General features: G+C 46.1%; 1 protein-coding gene across 1 annotated transcript in view; it reads right to left on the bottom strand.

Annotated features, from left to right (window-relative positions):
* Window positions 1-6,411: 6,411 nt before the first annotated feature.
* The window catches only part of T265_07978 (hypothetical protein), a gene marked incomplete at both ends in the record, with an annotated part of 29,405 nt that continues 17,989 nt past the window's right edge, over window positions 6,412-17,827 (bottom strand). The window contains 5 exons of the mRNA XM_009173655.1: window positions 6,412-7,010; window positions 9,192-9,255; window positions 10,688-10,968; window positions 14,722-14,998; window positions 15,425-17,729. Of these exons, the coding sequence (XP_009171919.1) occupies window positions 6,681-7,010; window positions 9,192-9,255; window positions 10,688-10,968; window positions 14,722-14,998; window positions 15,425-17,729 (3,257 nt within the window). The remainder of the gene's footprint in view (window positions 7,011-9,191; window positions 9,256-10,687; window positions 10,969-14,721; window positions 14,999-15,424; window positions 17,730-17,827) is intronic.

Here is a 17,827-nt window from a genome sequence, read left to right as displayed (position 1 = left end):
GTGAGGCATGCTCGGAAGCATACTGTCACCTTTTGTAATGAAACAATCAACTGGGTTTAGTAGGCTAATAGATGCATTAAATGGAAACTAACTGGGTCGTCCTCGTGCCCCATCTGTGTTCAGGCCATTATCAACAAGAATAAACAGTTGGAAGCAAAATACAGAAGGCTGGTTAATCTTCCACTTGTGCGTGCCCGACCGGAAAATGCGACTTTGTCATCTCATTTGGAGTGTTCAGGCTGGCTGACGTCATACGCCCAGGAATGTGTCCGTCGCGTTCAGTTGGTCCACAGCCCGGAATCGAAGCTTATTTTCAGCGAAAGTAATAGACTTAGATTTGGACAGCCAATGAAATGACCGTGTTCATTTACGAGGTCTTGGTTATTGCCATGTTACCATATAGTCACTGCCGTTGAGTACCACAGAAAGTTATTGGTTCCATTTCTCTGAGTCCAAAAGGTGGCTGTTGCCACTGGACGACGTTCAAACGTTAGATACCGATGCTGAGACTAGGTTACAAATACATCCGTCAGCTGTGTTACGTCTAACCGATATTTCATCAGATGGTCTGCCCATCCGACGTCAAAGTACCAGCTAAGTCAAGTTTTGTCAAAGTAAGTTCACCACTGTATCAGCTAGCTGGTGATGAACTGTTCGGAGTAGCATTTAACTAGAAGGATGGAACAACTCATTTAGGGAGCCGGAAGACGTTCGCCTTTCGCTTCCGACAGTTTTGTTGCCTCGATGCTTTGCAACGCGAAAGAATCCTTGCTTCAGAATCGTCCCCCGAATGAAGACGTCTTCTTGTGCGGCAGAGTTTCATTGAGAGGGGAGTAGTACATTAACAAGCGGATTGAGATTCCCTTTGTCTTGAAGGTCGTGTGTTCTACGTCTTCTTGTGCGGCAGAGTTTCATTGACAGGGGATTGAGATTCCCTGTGTCTTGAAGGTCGTGTGTTCGTAGTGGACGAAATATTTGCAAACGAATTACCAAGCTCGGTGCATGGATCAACTACCACCTTCAGCCAGTCAACCCATCAAAACTACCAATATTTAGACAGATTGCCAATATTGTGATTTCGACAACATTCTCGCAAGTAGTTGGAGACAGCCCACTCACAAACCCAGCTCGCACAACAGGTTAAGAAACACTACCCCAATCCACCTTCCTAATAAACGTTGTATGATTGCTGGTTAGTCTACAGGCCAAGTTCCCTTAATCAGCCACCAGGAATTAACTAAATAGGATGCTCAGCAACTTAAACGGTTCGTCTTGTCCAATGTCACAGTGTATTGTTGAAGACAAATTAGCTGTTTAAGTGTGTCGCATGACTGCGCTTGCCTCTGGGCCATGTGGACTTGATGAGCGTTTAAAAGTGGGACAAGGAAGGACCGAGGGAGAAGCATTCCCTCTTTTGTCGCACCAGCGGAACTAAACTACACAACCCATTTGCTTTCGGTCTTTCCATATATACCCCCACGCATGACGAACATTGTTTCACCCCCGGGGGGCTAAACGCCAGAGAAGCTATGGCTCAGCAACGAAGCAGGAGTCGGGGTGCGGATGTGTGTGGTGTGACGTATGGGAATGTATGTGAAACAAATTGCACCAACACTATGGGTGGGCTTGTTTAAGTGTCAAGTGGTCTCATCGGTTATATGAGCCGTTAAAAATGATTGACTGGTTCAATCCGGCTCCAGAATGTCACCGACACGGTGCCAGGACTGCTGTGCTTTGTACAAAAGATTTGTATACGTTCCTCGGTTGTTTTGATATCTTGTTATTTTCTGCAAAAATGCTACGTCGGATAGCGCACCAGCCTATGACAAAGGGAAAAGGGTTAGAATCCAATAAAATGTTCCGTGGGATATTTCTTTCACCTGTCACATTTTCGGTAGCGTAACACTGTACGAATGACCACGAAAAACCACTTGGAAGTTTGGGAAAACAACCGAAACTACTCTGCTTCCTAAAGTAGTAAGATTTTTTTAGCAAAATCCCATCGGTTTCTGCAGCGGTATTGGGAAACCAGACGCGAGTCAGGTCTAACCAATTAGATGCCCATGCAGCGCCGACTCATGTTAAGCACCCAATCGAGGCTAGGTCATCCTTCACAGAGGGATATGACAGTTAAACGCATTCTGTGTAGTAAAAGATCAGCAACTCAAGTCAGATACGAACCCAAAGTTTCAACAGCTGTTTCTTTCCCTTGATTACTGGACGGATTGTAAGTTTCTCGAACGAGATAGGTTTCGTTATTAGGTGACCAAAGACAGGGATCCCCCAAACAATTACGTCGCATACGATGACCCTCCATCACATGCCATCAGGGTTTAAGGTAGATCTTTACCTTTAAAAATAAGTCATTCATGAAGTCGGCCTCTTTTTATTGCTCTACGGAAAACCTGGCATCCGTCCACAGCATGCACGAAACATCAACCGAAGAAGACAACTGCAAGCAAACACGGAAAGCCTTCATTGGGATCGGATTCGCGGTTAACTGATGAAAGGATATCATATCTGGTGTGATGGAGGGTTTGATTTCCCCAGCAAAAACCATCTCTAATGTCTCGTCTTATTGGGCTTTGTGTTTACAGACTGCATCTTATGTCAACAAGCACCCTATGAAAAACTTTTAGATATTGTTTACTTGGTGGTTTTGACACTCTTTAAGGAGGCTGGATATGATGTCTATGTTTTATCTCACCATATTTCACTTGTGTCTGCGAAAGTTCCTGCGAACGTTCTGTTTTGACCTTATAATTGGTTCCCGGTTTTAAGTTTCTCACAGAGAAGGAACTTCTTTTCACATTTGGATTTGGTTTTAACGGGAGACACAACTGAATCCTCGTCTGTGATATTATTCAACTGAATGTGCCGAATAAATGCCGGTACGGTATTCGAGATATCGCAATACGTTATTCCTTAGACGTAACTCATACGGCTGCTGGAAACTCTTCAACAGCCCAAAACCAGTTTTACCCAGATAGGCGCAGACCTCGAATTCCCATTGACCTCATGCTGTGCTTGAACCCAAATTGTAGTAAATAACGAATTGTACTCATTTGCACACTAATTCGGGCGAAGCTGATCGAGGGCTGTCGAACAGACTTCAGCAAACTTGTGCACAGTTGCCTTCAAGAAAACATAACTGAGCTGTATTTTCACGACTGTTTACTAACTCGAATTTTAGTATGTGATTTGAAACTAACGCCTCCGGTTTCTGCTTTTTTCCACTCTCATGAATCTGATTTATATAGTATCAAGAAAAGACAAAAACGCTCTTTAGGGATCTGATAGTTGCCAAACTGTGGATTCAGGGCTTTAAACAGGCGAAAGTTACGCAACACAAGCGCTCAGTCGCGGAGAAGCAAACCAGTGCATTTGGTGGATTGCTCTCTCAACCTAATATTTTTTTAGTCTACACAGGTAAGGGGAGGAAGTTGCTCTAAAAAAATCGTTCAGCTGTAGTAACCTTTCGGTGCCTAACTGCCATGCCACCCGAAGGTTGCACGAGGGCTGGGATACTGTCAGGTTGCCCAAGCCTAGACAGGGGAAGTCGAGAGGCAGAGGTCGAGTTCGAACTACGGACCTTCCGGTCAGTAAATTCGTGCTCTAACCACTTGGTTCATCTCGCCCGATGGGAAAGTGCTCAAGTTCAATGCCGATCCCAAACTAGGGAGTAGATTGCCATACAGGCGTTTGGTGAGTTAAGCAAGCTATTGCAACAGTGCATTTTTAGTTTAGGATAGAATCGAATCAATCAAACACTGCCGACCAGCCGCTCGTGGCCGAATATCCGGGAGGTCGCGGGTTCGAAACTCTCCGGAGTTTTGTGAGATGCGCATTGCTAACGATTCAAAATGATGAAACAGCTGTATAGAATGGCTTCACTGACAGAACGAAACCCCACTCAAAATGTTCCCGAATCTCCTCACAACAAAATGGGACCGGTCGGCCGTTTCCACATTCTTTTGTGTTCGATGCAGAGTACATTGCAGCTAACCTACAATTATACCTCGGCCACACAATGGTGGGTCAGTAACTTAGGTGCTCCGATTACGGTCCACCGAGTTCGGCAACTCGGCTGCCACCAAACACCTGAGTTCAGTGAACAAATCGACCAATTAGAACTTGTTGGTTCGAGACCAAGTATCCTGCTAAAAGGAGGCACAAGGCGGGCAACTAGTACACTTTATCGAGAGTGTGCGGTTGAGGAAGTTGAACTGTAATATCACGGCTATGTTTGATCTGTCCACCTGTGTGTACACACGTTTGAATCGTTAAAGTCAGGGAATCTTCTGAGCGCAAAACTTGGGCTATGCCATTTAAAAGCAGTCGTCATGTGTGGAACTACCGAATTGCTACAAGTCGGTTCCATTTGTCTCGCTTTGGCAGTTGGACTATTTACTGATATAGGTATGCATGTCAGGACTTTTCAGTTTCATCCGACCAACAACGATAAGGGTCTTTGGGGGTCTTCTCTGGGTGAGTAAATTTAATCAAAGAAACTGAGTGGCGCTAATAGACATTTCCAACCAATATTTTTTTCTCGTGAAGTCAAACTATGCCAAACAACATAATACATGTTTCACCTCGACTGAAAGTTTTCGAACCTCGTCGTACTACTCCACTATGTCTACGACATACGATACTACTTGTGGGGCTGTCGAAAACTCTTCGACTCCTCATTATCCGTTTCAACCTTCCTGGCTTGCACCAGGTAGACGTGATCTTCCGGTGTTCATCAAACTTGATTCATAATTGAACACCGAACTGGGGATGTGTTGAGATTAAATACACCGACCACTCGCACCAAATTTAGTTGAAGAATATCACGTGCGACAGATAAAACCGAGTGTTACATTAGTACCATAGCTCCAACCAATCGACACCTTGCGAAACCTAAAACAATCGACCGACATCCTCAATTCAACCATTCTGCGTGTGTATTATTTATAAGCCCAGCTGCAAAGGGGTGTACTTTGCAAGCATACGGAGAACACAAGGTCTGACGGAAGCTAGGGGCAGATAAAACCGAGTGTTACATTAGTACCATAGCTCCAACCAGTCGACACCTTGCGAAACCTAAAACAATCGACCGACATCCTCAATTCAACCATTCTGCGTGTGTATTATGTATAAGCCCAGCTGCAAAGGGGTGTACTTTGCAAGCATACGGAGAACACAAGGTCTGACGGAAGCTAGGGGACTGTGGCTAGCGAGCCAGCCCCTGAAATTGGTCGTGGGCTGTCGAAGAGTTATCAAAAGCTTTATCAATAGTGTGTTCCGCCAGGTTGGCCATGTAGTTTGCGGGAGTTTACCAAGCGACTGTTACATTGAAATTCGAACAGTGAGTCGTCGTAGGGAAACAAGTGATGTACTGTCATCGCCTATGAATTTTCTAGCAAGAGAATTGAACGACAAGTTTGGAAATTTGACTGTGCTGTTTCCGACCACATGCGAAAAAGAAAACAGGAGTCTTCGGGTAAGAGAAATCTACGTTTTTCCCACCAAATCGTTAGAAGCCTCAAGAGAAACTCGCAGAAATATCGGAAGGTCACAATATAGAAAGGAGACACCAATAACCGTTTTGTTACAGTACTCCCCCCCACTGAAAAGCACGTTCGACAGATGCCAGGTCTCATCAACATTGATAGGTTCTCTCCGTGTGTCCTAGCCCATATGCAATAGATCCACAAAAATCTGACTGTCTAGTTTCGTTTTCGGTAGCTGTTATCACGGGTGGATCGGAATTCTTTGAACCTATGTGCCCCAGACATACTGCTATATCTGTGCAATAGTCATAGACTCACGTCAGACCCGAGTGTGTATCTCACAAGGGGGATAAATGTATGAAGGGATCTGCTAATATAGAAATTACAAATGAACAGCATGACATCAGTGTTCAACACCGATGCCTTACTGCCGTATTCCATTACCATAGCTTACAATAGTCATTACAGCGTGCAACATTCGTACAAATGTTAACAGAGGCTTGGGTCACCGGAACAGAACCGAACGTTGAGGACTTTCGCACAAAAAGCCGTGGTACAGGTCATCACAATACGTATCCATCAACGACAAAACATGACACTCTACGCAGTGATTAATATTCTCCCGGTTTCGCCCAATGATTTTTGGGTAAAACGGCTGAAAAACTGAAACATGTATGAGTGGACGCACAATGCATTCTCCGCGTGTCACAATCGACTTGTTCTTACGAACTCTTAGTCGAATAGGCTCTGAGCTCCATAAGTGAACGCTTTGAGATTAAGTCCGCTTTTCGGTACCCATAGGGCTCCCTCCGGGGGAAGAAGCTAGAGTAAACTTCAAGAAGGTCGAGTTTCCCAGATTGGCAGTTTTCACGGTAACTTGGTGGAAAAATAACTTTCTCGACTGTCTTAGGTGGTGACTTCTTTTCTCCCCCCTGTAGGGGTTTCCATATACAATGTATCAGATCAGAATTGGCGGAAAAAATACAGAAGTAAAAAAATATTTACATTCGGCTTTAGTTTTACGCGTGAGTAAACAAGTAACAACAAAAGCAGTATTGCTACAAAAAGAAACAAAGTGACGAAATAAGACTGACGAACACTGGTATGTACATCTAAAAGTAATCGGAAGTCTTGTTCAGGAAAAGGTCATACAACCGAGGGTGGAATATACAAAGTATTTTATCACTGCTTCCCTGCCCCCCTCATTGGTCCGCCATAGAGATTCACTCCACCAGGTGGACCGAATAGAGGTCGAAGTGGCCGTTGTTGTGGGCCGGCTGTGTGAAACGAATGGGGCATGGGTGGAGGAGGTGCAACGGAACTTGACGGGAAAGGGGGAGGGCCAGTCGTCGGGGCAGGTAGGGGGCCACCACCTTGGGACATCATCCACGGTGCTCCAACCACCGGTTGGACGGAATCACCTTGTGACGCTGGCGGGCCACTACCGAATTCGAGTCCACCACTGGATGGCCATACAGAAGGGCCTTTAAACGTTGCGGTTTTCGGTCGATGCTGTATGAATAAAAAGTAGAATCGCACTAATCAGTAGAACTGCGTAAGTGAAGACAATAAAGACGGTAAAGGGATAGTTCATACACAATCTTCAATCGGTCAATACGCTGCCTGATTTCCCCTGAATTATGCTACTCTGAACAAAACTGTCGCCAATAACATAGTGGAAGCGTGCTTAGCTACATCTTTTCCACAAGTATCTGACAATGTCTCTTTTTACCCTGGAAAGAATATCACTCGAGACTACCAATGAGCCCGTCTGTTGTGTGCGTGGGATGTACACCATTTTCATGTTGCAGCTAGCTATGCGTTCATAGCGCCAGAACAGTTAGACATCAAAAAGACGATAGGTTGCCGTCCAAAGGCACTTCGTAAGGATTGTAACTCCTGGATTTTCATGCTGTCACAATAGCGGAAAAGAACTGTCGAGCTGAAGGTACCCAAGGAACCAACCAAATACACGGAAATGAAACCACAACGCAACTCAGGTTTCAAGCTGCCCAACCAGATCACGCGGAGACCACCTTGGGATCAAGGAATCACTTTAGAGTTATTAGGTACTGTTCAGAAACTATATAAGCGCAGACAGAAGAGGAAGAATTTACCCAATCAACTCTGCACTGGCGATGTCACCTTGATTGGCAATGAAGCCTCTGCAATTCAGCTGCTAAGCTCGGCGAACAGACCAACAACAAAGAAGCACTGTGCCTATCAGTTTTCCTCCACATAGCTGGATGGTCAAATGAATGGTAAGATGGTGTAACAAGTTGAGTTTGGTGTCGGACAAAATTCTTGACCATTGGACTAATTGCCAAAAGCTCACAGTCGTTACTAGCAGAAGCAGCCTGTTCAAAGGTCAAGAAAATCTCGCCCTGAGAGGTCCTTTTCAAGCTATGACCAAAAGGAAAAGGAAAAAAAGTTTCGCTTAACTGATGACAGGAAGCATGGATCGCATCGACTGGGTAGGTTGACATATCTCCCACTACGTTCAAGATCGAGCGATAACCCTCGGTAGAGGTCCCCGAAGCAATCCTATTCTAGGCGGGACGTTGCATAGTCAGCAAGTTCTGATCTCCAAACCTTGTTTACCCACAACCTGATTCTTAACAAATGATTTTCTATTCAATGACCTCATTGTGTTATTCATAGTTCAGTTTAAAAACGCACGAGCTTCACTCAAAACCCAAAATGATAGGCAAGCTGATTGGTTGATGCTCTGATTTCCTTCTAGTCTGAACGTTGATCCGCTTCAGTTTCAATCGTACACCAATACTACGATATCTGCTTCTCATGGTTCAAGTGATAGGGATCTTGAAAAACCACGTATAATTTCCCAGTTTGATATAATGAACGCGCAAGCCAAGCACTTCGATATATCACATGTTCAGCTGTAATACCCGTTCTTTGTCAGGCTGCGATGCTATCCAAGGGAAGCACGAGGACTGAGACAGGAGCAGTCGAGGTGCTGAGGCTGGGTTCGAATCACGAACGTTCCCGCGAGATGCTGAGGCTGGGTTCGAACCACGAACGTTCCCGTTAGTAAGTTGGCACCGTAACTACTGAGCTGTCACGAGCGGTACGAAATATGTGAGGTCGAATCCTCATAAGGTAAGTGGAGTATAGGCACATTCAAATACACCCTATTTCGTATGGCCTTATCACCTATGTGTGATACACCTTCCGGTAAGAGAAAACAGATTACCAACTTGTAAGTGGCCCATATTGTGGGGATAATATGACGCCTAGACGCAGTTGACGGGGAAAGCTATCCTGGGCTGTGTTTTGGAATCGTCCTTATGACAGTCTCGATATTAGCCCCAATTTGGAAATCGAAATAGGTCCTGCGTGGTGTGCAACACTTAGGAGTTCAAGCCACAAGGTGGATATCGTTTGGAACACCACAAGATTCCAACAGCGTATAGCAAAGAACTCGAAATGATGACAAGAGGCCTCAAAATGAGGAAAAGTGTAGAGTATATGACAGACGCATCATGATGGGTATGTACATTGGTGTACGTTCAACAACTGTTTTGCAAGAATGCTAGTTACTACCAGTTACTACCAGTGTATCTAGATGCCTTCATGCGTTTACCCAATCGGCAATTTATCCGTAGCAAGGTGGCATTCAGTAGTAGAAGCATGCGCAATATGTGGAAAGAACGGAGCACATGTAGAACTCACCATAGTATGAGGATAACCACGAGCAGGCCGTCGAAGCCGCCCAGCAGTCGCAGAACGCATGTATCTGCGGGATGGGAGGACGAGTTATTTTAGCAAACTACTCAAAAAGAACATTACAAACAGTGGAAGCGAATGCATTAAAAAGACGACGGCTTATTGAGTATCCTCCCTAAAATCAGGGTGCTTTTAGTTGTTCCCGACGTTTACCGATAATGGGGCATATCCAGCATACACACTGATACTCCCCATATGAGGTTAGAAAATGACAAAGGCAAAGAACCTTTAGAAGGAACGAATAGCCCGTTATTTCTAACGTATGAACTGGTTGAGGGCCTTTTCGAGAAAACCAATGAACCGGAACAGTTCACGTTATCTCCATCTGTTCACGTACCTGAATCTCATCGTGCATATGCGATGTTCACTTAACGAGGCGCACGTAACATATCGGGTATCCTGTACACAATCGGCCATAATTTGCATACTCGTTAGATGGTTACCCGACAGGAGAATCCTCCAAGTTCCATAAACGTCAAATTTAACTCACTACTCATAACTACATCAGTAACGAAAGATATGCTGACTGCAAGCAAAAGAAGAGACCAGTGCCTGGGTTCCCTCAGGGCATTTCCGTTTGTATCAGTGTTGCAAAATGAAGCACAGAGACCGGATAAGTTGAGTTCTCATGGGTCTACCTTAATCGACGCTGCAGAGAATCTGGACGGGATAAATTCGTGGTTAAAGAGCTGCAATTCCTTTTAAGTGTTCATACTTGGTATGAAAAAACACTATCGAACGAAAGTCTTTTCAGTTTAGCAGATACAGGTACTGCTTGACAGAAACGAGAATTTCACACGAGTCCGATATGGGACGAAATCATACACCAGAGACATGGGGACAAGATAAAAGTAGAAGGACCTTGAGTGTCTCCAACCGAGGAGGTCATCACTATCAGAACAAGAAATTCAAAGCGAAAAAGCAAGGACTGACTAAATGAACGCGTGGCGCACGACTTGAGTCATGGTGACCAAAACTCATCACCAACAAAATCAACTCCCAAAGGGTAACATTACACGGCCTCATAGGACCTTTGATTCGACTCCCTAATCGGTGACTAGACAAGTTAAGCGAGGTCACGAAGTTGTGGTAATAACTGGTAAGTCACTTATAGGAAATTTCCAAAGCGAATAGTGCAAAAAAAGCAGCAAGATCGGATGGAAAAGGTGTGTAGCAATGTGGTGTCGTCGTACGGATGGTGAACAATATTTGGCACGTCACATCAAAGAGTTCAGCTTAACGAACACCGATCCCCTTTGAGATCAAGACAAACGGTACACCACTAAACTTAAACGAAGGCACAGTACGACATCAGTGTTAAGCAATGTGCGAATGGGCGAACTGCAACGAACTTTCAGTGTTTCAGTTCCCAACCAAACAGGCTTCGTTGCACATGCGGCAGTGGGATAAATTCTAACAAAAGGTTTATGGACACCACTCACCCCTCCGGACCAACATGAGACATTGGACCGACCGAGCCCAACGAGGGACGAGGAAATCGACTACCTATTGGGTTGCCAGCAGTCTTCCTGGATATCAGTGGCCCACCATGTCGGTCGGAGGCTTTTGCCCGAGAATGTGAAGCATGCAGACGTTGAGTGCCATTCGGAGAAGAAACTGGGATGATCTTGCTGGTTGTCGTCGAAGTAGGAGCGGAGGTTGACGGGGCAGTTGTACAGGACTCAGCAGGTGATGCTGGAGTATCTGTCTGCGCCTTAATTACCTACAAACAAAGGACAGAAACCAACACAGTGAAACAGATGATAATCATATTGAAGCAATGTCATACAGTAATTTCTTGAACGCTGTTACACATTCTGGCAAAAGAAAAAAGTGGTCGTAGCTCCAAGTGCATCGACCAGAAAGTAACAGAAATTAACTATCAGTTGCTCGAAAGCGAATTTGGAAACAGTGGATCACTTCGTGTATATGATACGGGCGGTTTTCCTGACGGGAGTGCACCAGACCATCGAACTAGCTATTGCCAACTGATCTCGTGTCCTCTAGATCAACGCCGCTAATTAAACCTTCGATAGAATAATAGCTTGATTCCCTCGTTTATGATATTTTACAACTGAATGTGCTGCACACAGGCAGCCTCATGTTTCAGTTGGCACGATATTCGAGACACCGCAGTTTGTTTTCATAAAGGATCATCAGCAAGTGATAGACACCTTCAGTTAGGCTGAAAGTTTGTTCAATTGATTGAGGCGGCAACTGGTTGTTTGCGTCATCTCTTCGTTGAAGATCTGCTGCTATCTTCTAGTACCATGTAACTCCGACTAAAGGCTTTCACCTTCGTGTGGTGGCCGAACTTGAGTTCTGAAATGATCCTGCGGGCTACACCGGCTGGAACTCTGTCACATTATCATCCATGCGGTCGTTCGATCTCCTTGAAATCATATCTGGGCGGTTAACACTTCGAATAAGAACACGACTCCTGTTTTGAGTCAGAAACTTGGCTGCGGAGAACTTCGATCACCGGTTCAGTAATGCTGAAATACGTCGATTGGTTTTCGGGAAAAATACAATGCACGGGATAAGTGAATTGGTCACACTGGCCTGGTCACGTGCTCTGTATGTTACGGAATATTTTTTCGCACAACCACGCGGAGGATGGAAACCAACCAGAGATGAAGGAATGCTTTGCCAATGAGGAATGAAAGCCACTAACGCAAACACAACTGGTCTGATTATTGCCGTTTCCATGGATGAGGACCCCGAATCGGGACAAATGAATGATTCATTCGTTCAGGCGTAGCACCCTTTCAGTGCCTAACTGCCATGTCACCAGAAGGAAGCACGAGGGCTGGGCTACTGCCAGGTTGCTCAAGCTTAGACAGGGGAAGTCGAGAGGCAGAGGTTGGGTTCGAACCATAGAACTGCCGGTCGGTTAATTCGCGCTCTAACCACTCAGCCATCTCGTTCCTGGGTTCACGTGTTAATTATACCGCCTCTACTGAGTCGGTATCCACCCCTGTCTATCCGGACCATCGGTGAAGGAAAATGTGACTGTTGCACACAATGTATGAGGTTTTACAGCTGATCATAGTAATGATGTTAGTCGAAATGTGTTTTAAGCAATGGATCAAACGTGTACTTCTTTAGATGGTTTCAGGTTTGCCAATATCCTCTTTAACCGTACTTGGTCAATTAGTCGAAAGTGAGCCCAAAGAAAAGTAGTTGTAGCCACTGGTGTTATCAAGCGTGACTTTGGTCTTTTGGTTAATACTGAATACTAAGCTCAGACGCAGAAACACTGGATGACAGATGTTTCGAATGAACAGGATTCTAAGTGAACGTAGTGTTGCTCAAATTGTTAGGTCTCTACACACCTTTCATGCTCACCTGTTTATCGAAACCCAAGCTTTACCACCCAGCTCGACATTCCTACATGTGCAGAAATTCGACCTTTCAATTCATCTGGTTCCTGTAAGTCGGCAGTCTGTAATATCAATTTCCACGCAGACTGGTGCCCCACATCTGACCGTTTGTGTATTTCAACGGCTGTGTAATGTGGTTGAGTGCGATGATGGCAAAAACGAGGATTTCCGTACATCTGGATTCACATGTTGTGTTGCTTGGGAGATGAAGTAATTCAGTGCTGATGACTCATTTCTAAAATACACCGTACTGCGTTGCTAGTTTTGGAATAACATGACCTCAAATGGACAAAGGACAATCAGGCAGCACAATGTAACGCGCATAATAACCAGAGTAAAAGGGGCCGATCAGAACACATGTTGGAACTTTCTCGACATAAACTATGATCTGTAACCAAAAAAGCGCATATCACCCGGTGCGATGTGAACTGGTCAGTTACAGTAAACAGTCAGACAGCGTGCTCATATCTACACACGAACGCTCAACAATGGTGGCGGCACGGATCGGCGCGAATCGCGACATACTGACGGTTACAGTGAATTAAAACGAGGTAGACCTAGACAGCTGAGTGGTTGAGGCGCGAACTTACTAACCGGAAGGTCCGCAGTTCGAACCCAGCCCTGGCATCTCGACTGCTCCTGTCTACGCTTGGGAAACTGGCAGTGTCTCAGCCCTGGTGCTTCCCTCGGTTAGCACGAGGGTGCTATAGCTGAAAGACCTAGATCCACCCCTGTCTATCCGGACCATCGGTGAAGGAAAATGTGACTGTTGCACACAATGTATGAGGTTTTACAGCTGATCATAGTAATGATGTTAGTCGAAATGTGTTTTAAGCAATGGATCAAACGTGTACTTCTTTAGATGGTTTCAGGTTTGCCAATATCCTCTTTAACCGTACTTGGTCAATTAGTCGAAAGTGAGCCCAAAGAAAAGTAGTTGTAGCCACTGGTGTTATCAAGCGTGACTTTGGTCTTTTGGTTAATACTGAATACTAAGCTCAGACGCAGAAACACTGGATGACAGATGTTTCGAATGAACAGGATTCTAAGTGAACGTAGTGTTGCTCAAATCGTCAGGACTCTACACATCTTTCATGCTCACCTGTTTATCGAAACTCACTGAAACTCAAGCTTTACCACCCAGCTTGACATTCCTACATGTGCAGAAATTTGACCTTTCAATTCACCTGGTTCCTGTAAGTCGGCAGTCTGTAATATCAATTTCCACGCAGACTGGTGCCCCACATCTGACCGTTTGTGTATTTCAACGGCTGTGTAATGTGGTTGAGTGCGATGATGGCAAAAACGAGGATTTCCGTACATCTGGATTCACATGTTGTGTTGCTTGGGAGATGAAGTAATTCAGTGCTGATGACTCATTTCTAAAATACACCGTACTGCGTTGCTAGTTTTGGAATAACATGACCTCAAATGGACAAAGGACAATCAGGCAGCACAATGTAACGCGCATAATAACCAGAGTAAAAGGGGCCGATCAGAACACATGTTGGAACTTTCTCGACATAAACTATGATCTGTAACCAAAAAAGCGCATATCACCCGGTGCGATGTGAACTGGTCAGTTACAGTAAACAGTCAGACAGCGTGCTCATATCTACACACGAACGCTCAACAATGGTGGCGGCACGGATCGGCGCGAATCGCGACATACTGACGGTTACAGTGAATTAAAACGAGGTAGACCTAGACAGCTGAGTGGTTGAGGCGCGAACTTACTAACCGGAAGGTCCGCAGTTCGAACCCAGCCCTGGCATCTCGACTGCTCCTGTCTACGCTTGGGAAACTGGCAGTGTCTCAGCCCTGGTGCTTCCCTCGGTTAGCACGAGGGTGCTATAGCTGAAAGACCTAGATAGCACCGACAGAGACCAACTGTCTTCCAGGGGACAATGCCACGCCAAGAATATTGTATAAAACAAGATCTATTTGTAAGTCCTACTTTAGGGAAAGTGAAACACTAGGAAAGCAGGAGAGAAGGATGGTGGAAGGAGAACCATGTAAACAGCAGGGTCATGTATCCAAACTATTCCCATTCTGAATAGAATTCGACCTTAAACGAGGCAGGCGTAACTCACCACATACTGTCCAGTCTGTCGCGATCCACTGAGGTTTACATCACGCTCCCCAACCGACACATTTTCATCAGACTCCGGCACAGCAGACTCTGATTTTGGATGGCGTCCGTCCGATGACTCAGCCATGCGACCCTGCTCTTGCCTCTCATCATCTGTGAGAAATTTAGGACTGCTTGCTGACAAGTTATCTTGGTCTGTGCCCTGCGGCAGTGAAGCCGTACTTACGGAGGCGCGACTGGTGAAGGCTGCATCGCTCGTGGAGCTTGAATTCGGAGTTCTGAGATATGCAGAATGGTCAAGGATAGGAAGGCGTATAAAGTGCGAGTGACCGCAATAAACAAGTTTTCATTATAAAATGTTGGTTTACTTGTAATGTGAGGGAAATAAGGATGAGGGTAGAAAACGTCACTACCGACAACTAAGAGCAAGCGAAAAAATGAGGGAGACACCACAGTGTGACACAGATGCTATAAACCGGGTCCACCGGTCAAAACACTGGGACACGACTAGAGCTCAGGGGATTGGATATCTACTTGGAGATTTGGGGACCACGCTACATATTTAACCACACACACGCACACACACAGACTCTATATATAGAGAATTTCTCAAAGATGTTATCACCGCGTGGGTCTTGTGACGTGTCACGTTCGTTGGAAGCACCAATGATTTCTAACCGATGGGAGCACACACACAGACTTACTCTATAGAGAATTTCTCAAAGATGTTATCACCGCGTGGGTCTTGTGACGTGTCACGTTCGTTGGAAGCACCAATGATTTCTAGAGGACCGATGGGAGAGTTGGACTGCTCACTTTCGGTAACGGCCAGAAGCTCGTTGTTTGCCTCCAGCTTGGGTACATCGGAAGTGCGGGAAGACGATGGCGTGACGGAACTGTTGTTGCCAGTTGTGGACTTAGCTCGTAACTTGTCCACGATGTCACTGATGCTTTTTACCGATTGTCGCCTGTTCTGTTGTTGCTGGTGTTGGCCAAACGGATTCAAAACACTTCCAGAACCAGGCGTAGTTAAAACCACTTTTGACGGTGTTGAGCTGCCTTGTTGAGTGGTCACGAGAGAGGCTTGAATTGGAGAACCAGGTTGACTGGTTGTGATGCTGGTCAGAGTAGTAATGAAAGAACCGCTAGAGGTGGCGATCGTCGAGGAACAGGACTCAGTTATTGCGGAATCAGTAGAATGGTCCAAAGTTCCTTTACTATTAGGGTCAAATGGTGAAACAGTAGACGGCAGTCGATCATCACTGAGGATCGGAGGCGGCAAGGCACCGCCAGCGGTAGTGGACTTTTTCTTCGGGATCTTGTAACCTTTAATAATCCCACCGGAGGCATGACCGGAAGCGGGCACGGAAGTTGAAACAGGGAGAAATGGAGAAGCGGTCTGAGCTCGTTTCAGACCGCCGTGAGTGCTGGCTCCGCCACGCACACCCAAGTGTGAAGAACGAGCAACTTTGGAGCTAACGGGAATAGAGTGGGTGCTCCCAGAAGTGAGACCACTTAATGTCATGGTGCTGGTGAACTCTGAGTCAGAACCCGATTGTGGTAGTGAATATGAAGTGGGGAGAAAAGATTTGGAAGATTCCATGCACTTTTTGCGTTTGTACTCACCAGGATGGGCCAATGACGAAGAGGGAACAGAGGCAACTGGACGCTTGACTGCAACGCTGTCTTCCGGTATAGCTGGTGACGCTGCATGAACGGGCTTCTTTTTTTGCACACCCGTTTGGACTGGAAGGCCCTTGATCGGAGTCGTCACCGCAAGACCAGATGAGGAGGGTGTGCCACTAACCTTGAGAACCTGTGGAGGGGTTTCCCCATCGCGGATCATTCGTTCCAACTTGCGTGCTTTCTGTTCCTCCATACTGGAACCAGAACCATCACCGGAGCTAGAAAAGCTCAAAGAACCAAGAGGGGTTGTGGGAGGGAGCGGTTTGAATCTTTCTGAACCATGGGCGGCGCGTCGCTTCCGTTCTTTCTTCACTATCAGTGTGGCATGACTTAGACTGGTAGAGCACTTGCTAGACTTTGTTAAACCAGCTGAAGTTGACCCGTCAGCATCAGACACATTGCCAGGTCCCCCAGAGTTTTGCAACATTTGAAGTACATACGAGGAAGGCTTTCCATCGACGGAACGCCGCTTTCGTTTTTTGACAGGTTGTCCAGAGGCTGTCAACTTTACCCTACCTTCTGTTGCAACAGGTTGTGCAGTAGACGAATCTTGTTTGACGATGCACGACGTCGCCACGGCCGATTTGCCAGCCGGCCGCTGAGGGGGTAAAGTTTTTATAGATATTTTCAAGCTAGTTTTGCGCTCCACAGTGCGTTCAAAAGCCGGCATTCCTGCGTTTGCACTAACCTGAGCACAAGGAGGTCCTGAGGCACCTACTAATGAACTAGCAGAGGCTGAATAGCTGGCGCCGGAAGACGAAGAAATTTTTGTGGCGGAGGCTCCCATAGTCGACCCGGAAAAGGAAGATACAGAGCTCGAGCTGCTTAACTCAAACATTGAACTAGCGGTGTCATCGAAATCGTAGACTGATTTACCACTGGACACGACGGAAGAGGGATGAGACACAGATGGCAGGGCAGTGAGATTACTTTGAGAAGGAGAGGTAACTGTACTCGCGACGTGGCCGTAGGCTGAGGTGTTTCCATAGGTGCTCCGGTGATATGTTGGATGCTGACAAGTTGGTGTGTCTATACGTTGATGTTTCATCCCATGGGTGCCCACAGCTTGTGGAGTTGAACTGACTAGAGAACCAGATTTTGGAAAGGTTCCCGGTGTGAGGCCATCAGAGCTGCCACGACGACGTTTGCGTGGCTTCTTTGAAACCGTCGAGGTCCCGGTATTGGGCATTTGGATATTTCCAACAGTGGGTATTGTTTTATGTGCAATAGTGTTGGAAGGTGTTGGCACTCCAGCAACCGGACTGGAACGAAGACCGGGCTGCTGTGGAGTGGAGTGCTTCGGGGTGACTAGACCTGGTGGAGCTGTAGTTATGTGCTGGCTCGCCGTAGTAGGGACTGACCTAGTCTGGCTGATAGGCGATGGCATTCCTGAAGCTGCAGCTGACGGTGGTGATGAACCC

This window comes from Opisthorchis viverrini (genome assembly GCF_000715545.1).
Source record: "Opisthorchis viverrini unplaced genomic scaffold opera_v5_192, whole genome shotgun sequence".
NCBI classification, from domain to species: Eukaryota; Metazoa; Platyhelminthes; class Trematoda; order Opisthorchiida; family Opisthorchiidae; genus Opisthorchis; species Opisthorchis viverrini.
Note: the sequence above shows the minus strand (reverse complement) of the source record. Positions and strands in the feature narration are given on the sequence as shown.